Genomic DNA, 4,898 nt, shown 5'->3' with positions numbered 1-4,898 from the left:
TTATTTCATTCTTTCTATTATTATTTATTACATTTCTTATTCAAATTACATCATCATAATTAAATATTAATTAATAATTCATTATTTGATTTTGTATTAATGTTGTGTGTTGTTTCTAATATGTCATTTTCAAGTCTAACAGTCAAAAGAATGAAAATAATAAATAATAAGGAATAAAATTAAAAAAAATAAGAAGTGACGAAGGAATAATACTGATAAATATTTCAAGTTAAATAAGATATAGTTTTAACTAATAAAAAAGAATTATTCTAAAAAAAACTAATCAATTTTAAAAGAGATGAAAGTGAATTAGTATAGATTGGATTAAGGCTTTACCTATGAAATTAATTAATAATACATTTTATCCGTATTATAATGGGAAGAGTTTTGTGAACAAAACGACTGTTTTGGTATTTGTACTTCCCTACATTTTTATATTTTGTTTTTTAACATAATAGTTACATAATCTAATTATTGAAAAGAAAGAAGACTTTCAGTAAATAATAAAATTAATTAAAAAGAAAGAAATTGACAAATAAATAGAATATGAAAATCTATTATAGAATAGGTATTAAATGTTTTTAAAATAAAAAACAATATTAATTTAACATAATATTGTAAATAATTTTTAAATTTAATTGATTGCAAAATAATATTTTAAGTCTTTTTGATAGAATTTATTTCTAAAGGAAAATCTATGTTCTTAGTTAAAGGAATTAAGTTTAGTGATAATAAAAATGGTTGATGATTCTTATAGAAGACATTCGTCTCAAATAAAAATGTGAGAAAACACAGTAATATATTTTTTTGTTTAAAAATATAAAACATCTTAAGAAATATTGTTATTAAAGAAAATTATGATAATTAAATCATATTTCAATTATTTCTTTATTAATTAGATATTTATTATTATGATAAATTACTTATAACAATTACAATATATAAATTTAATAAAACAAAGATAAATAAAATACAATGAATTGATATAACGATATTCTAAACAATAGAAAATTATGTATTAAAATTAACATTAAAAATAAAACAATAATCAAATTAATGACTCAGTCATAATAATATTATTTATAATGCAAAGGTATTTAGTTTTTTTTTAATTTCTTTATAAGTTATAGAAACAAACTATTACCACACATTAAAAAAGTATTACAATAATATACATTACCTATATCTATGAACAAAAAAAGTTCATCTTCTTTTTTATCATTTTATTTTAAAAAATTAAATGATAAAAATACTTGAAATAATAATAAAAACTTGAACCTAATCCGTATCAATTCATTTTCTCATAAAAATAATTCAATAAAAATTTAAAACTTATTATGAATTAATTCATCCTTCTTTTAGTTTATTAACGTGATTAAATTTTAGTTATTAATCCCATAAAAAATAACACAAATTATAAAACAATCTAAAAAAAGAAAAAAAACAATTGATGGAAGAAAAACAAATCTACTTTTGTGTGGTGTGTGGATGTCCATTACTCTTTACTGGTCATTTATTTGACCCACCTGAAGATAGTTTTCTTTCTCCATCACCTCAAACAGATGGATTATCAAATATTTCCAAAACAAAACCAAAAAATAATTTGTTTAATGATGATAGCTCGGAAGAAAGTAATTCTTCATTTACATCTCCAATAAGAACACAACCACGTTCCTTTACAGAAGAAGATACATTTCATCCAAATGAAATAAAAGAGCGTTCACAGTCTTCAATACCCAAAAACGCTGTAGTGTTAAAACCAAAAGTGAAAACAGGTGTTTTGCCTCCTAAACGAAAAGGTGGATTAAAAACATTGTTTTCGTTTTCTCAATCCGCTCAACCCATCTTTTCTGAAATTGAAGAACCTCTATTTCATTTTAACCTTTCATACTCAAGTGTTACTGAAGAAACAACAAAAGAATTACAACAAATAGAGGAGAAAAAAATAAATAAACAAGTCAATCTCCCTAAATACCCTGTTTCAGTAGTAGAACCAACAATTGCACTTTGTAAAATCTGGGAAATAGAATTTCCTATTTGTTCTAAATGTTATCAAGTAATTAGCTCTGCACTTGAAGAAACATTGGCAATGCTCTCATCTGAATTTAGGAAACAAAGGATAAAATATCAAGAATTAATAGAATACTCAATTACTGAAACCTTAGATGAAGACATTAAAAAAGAACTTGAAGAGATTGAGAAATTAACAGATGAAGTAACGTCTCTACAAATTCAAAACGTTAGACTTCATCATCAAAAAATAATTGTTAATCAGTTAAGATACATTGAAACAATGATTCATCAAAGCCATTGCCAACAACTTAATGTTCTAGTTTATTATAGTAGTTATTCAGTCATTGCTTTTCATATTCCACAAAATTCTAGAGTTAAACGACTTGAAAAATTTTTAAGTTCTACTACGACTTTTGACCATTTGTTTCATATTAATTGGATAAATAACAATGATATTTCAATTAATGGAACTGCTGTAGTCACTACTCTTCTGTTTAGAAATAAAAAAAAATATGCACTAATTGTAGACACAATTCTGAGGATGATTAGAGTGTTAGAAAGACAGTTTAGTCTTAACCCTCTTCAACTCCCTAATATCCATGTGAAAAAACCTGATGACTTTTTTATGTATTGTTTAGTTTCACTTCATAGATTTATTATTTACACTAATACAATTAATGCGGGTCTTATTATTCCTTATTAGTTTGTTGATAAATTAAAATGAAAAAATAAACATAAATAATACTTATTTAATAGCACAAATTTAGAAACAAAGAAGATAGGTAGAGCTCAATTTATTCCTGTATGTTTAAATAATAGTTATGAAATGTTTGAAATTGGATTACGGTTCTTCTTTACTGATGTGAAAATATTGATTGATTATGCAACTAAACTAGTCCAGAATGAATGAATTTTTGTATATTCTTATATATTTATTATCTGTTTCACTATTTTTTTCATTGTTACAAATAACTTAAAAATAGAATGGTATTATTTTTAAAAATAAAAGTAAGAAGATAAAAATAATAATAAAAAACCTAAAAAAAACAAACAAAATTAAATAGAAAAACAATAAACTAAAAAATAATAAAAAAGAAAAAACTTAAAATGGAAAATGAGTGGTTATTCACCTGAGATTGATGATTATTTAACTGAATTAAAAACTAATATTAAACAAGGTAATGATGAAATTGAAGCTATGAAAGGAACAAAAGGAGATGAACATAATAATAGATATAATCAAACTAAACGTCGATTTGAAAATGCTCGTAATATTCTTTCAAGTTTGAAGATTGAGTCTAGAAGAATGGAGAAAGAAGGAAATCCCAAACTTTCTGATTTTAATGCTGTTTGTTTCTTTTATTTTGTTCTTTCATTTTGATTAACTTAAAGAAAACTATTTTTTTGTTTGAGATTGTATCTGAAATTGATATTTAAGGAAGTAAAACAATTAGAAGGAGAGTTGAATGCTGCAACTCAGAAATTAACTAAAGAACTATCAACAGATAAAAAGGAAGTAAATGTTGATGACTTAAATGCTGATGAGGCATTAGGATTGGCTGTTCAAATACAAGAAGAGGATAAAAATCATCTTGACAATGCTATTAATCAAATAAATGATGCAAAACAAATTGGTGGTACTATTTCTTTACAACTTGATCAACAAAATGAACAACTAGATCATTGTATTGAATTAGTTGATGAAATTGATTCCACTTTAGACATTGCAAACAAAGAGTTGAATGGAATAGCCAGAAGATTAGCAACAGATAAAATTATTATGGTCTTAATTATTGTTTGTGTTTTAGTCATTATTGGCTGTTCTGTTCTTTACATTTTCTTTGGATGAAGTATTTTATTATAAACCAAACAAGTTGTTATTCATTTAGTTTCTTTTTATTAATTTTTTGTTATAACCTAAAATAATTTTATACTTCTAAAATTCTCTTATTACTTTTTTTTAGGATAAACTCATTAAATATTTGTTTTTATTGATGAGAGTAAAAATACTTACCTCAACAACCTATTTCTTAGAATGTATTTAGTAAGTGTTAATAGATGAATTGTGTTATTCTTGTAATTTTTAAAGACACAAAAGAAAATGTGTTAAACTGAATGGTTGAATTTAGGTTAATAAAATTGTATTTACAACATTCCTCTATAAAGCTAGTTATGACAAAGCAGAATGGATAGTTTTGCTATTTAACGAAAGTAGCTTAAATATATTGTTTTTATATAAAAATACATTATTCAAAAAAAAACAAAGCATAATTAGACTTAAAAATGATGCAAAATTGTAGAGTAGGTAGTTTAAGTATTGTCTGTTGTTGTCAAAATATGGATAATAGATAACGTCATAATGAAACATAGAGTATTGAATGTTTGTTCTTATAACAAAGTATATTATCAGTAAAAGTTTGTTGATAATAATAATGGAAGAATATCATTCTATTCATAAAAAAGTTACTCTAAATAAATTTAATAAATCAAAAACACTTCAGTAGGTTTCTAATATATAAATAATATAGGAACTTCTGTTATTTCTTTGATTAATTATACAATAAAGAGTTTTTTGCATGTCTTAATAACAACAATAATATTAATTGCAACTGTTGTATATGTAAATTCTTTTTTTTATTTCATTATTCAAAAAGAAGAAGAGTCAATGAAATGAAAAGGGATGAGTGAACATTAAAGGGAAGAATTTATTTAATGGTATAAAAGAAATTGTTTTATTTATGTATTTTTGAATAAGAGATGAATAAAAAATAAGGATTGAAGAAATAATCATTAAAAGAAAGAATATAATGTTTTGTTTATAACTCTTTTGGTATTTTATGAATAAATAGTTGGATATAAATAAGAAATGATTGTCTTTATTTTTT

At 23.1% G+C, this 4,898-nt stretch overlaps 2 protein-coding genes across 2 annotated transcripts; both read left to right on the top strand.

Annotated features, from left to right (window-relative positions):
• Positions 1-1,450: 1,450 nt before the first annotated feature.
• On the top strand, positions 1,451-2,923 carry ENU1_143260 (hypothetical protein; the record flags this gene model as incomplete). Its single annotated transcript, XM_008860390.1, has 2 exons — positions 1,451-2,715; positions 2,770-2,923. The coding sequence occupies 2 exons, from the start codon at positions 1,451-1,453 to the stop codon at positions 2,921-2,923; spliced, it is 1,419 nt and encodes a 472-aa protein (XP_008858612.1).
• A 204-nt stretch (positions 2,924-3,127) lies between these two features.
• ENU1_143250 (hypothetical protein) lies at positions 3,128-3,862 on the top strand (the record flags this gene model as incomplete). The annotated part of the gene is made up of 2 exons (XM_008860389.1): positions 3,128-3,361; positions 3,452-3,862. The coding sequence occupies 2 exons, from the start codon at positions 3,128-3,130 to the stop codon at positions 3,860-3,862; spliced, it is 645 nt and encodes a 214-aa protein (XP_008858611.1).
• Between the last annotated feature and the right edge of the window lie 1,036 nt (positions 3,863-4,898).

This window comes from Entamoeba nuttalli (genome assembly GCF_000257125.1).
Source record: "Entamoeba nuttalli P19 unplaced genomic scaffold asmbl_5941, whole genome shotgun sequence".
Lineage (NCBI taxonomy): Eukaryota > Evosea > Mastigamoebida > Endamoebidae > Entamoeba > Entamoeba nuttalli.
The sequence above is the reverse complement of the archived record's forward strand: the minus strand, read 5'-3'. Positions and strand labels throughout refer to the sequence as shown.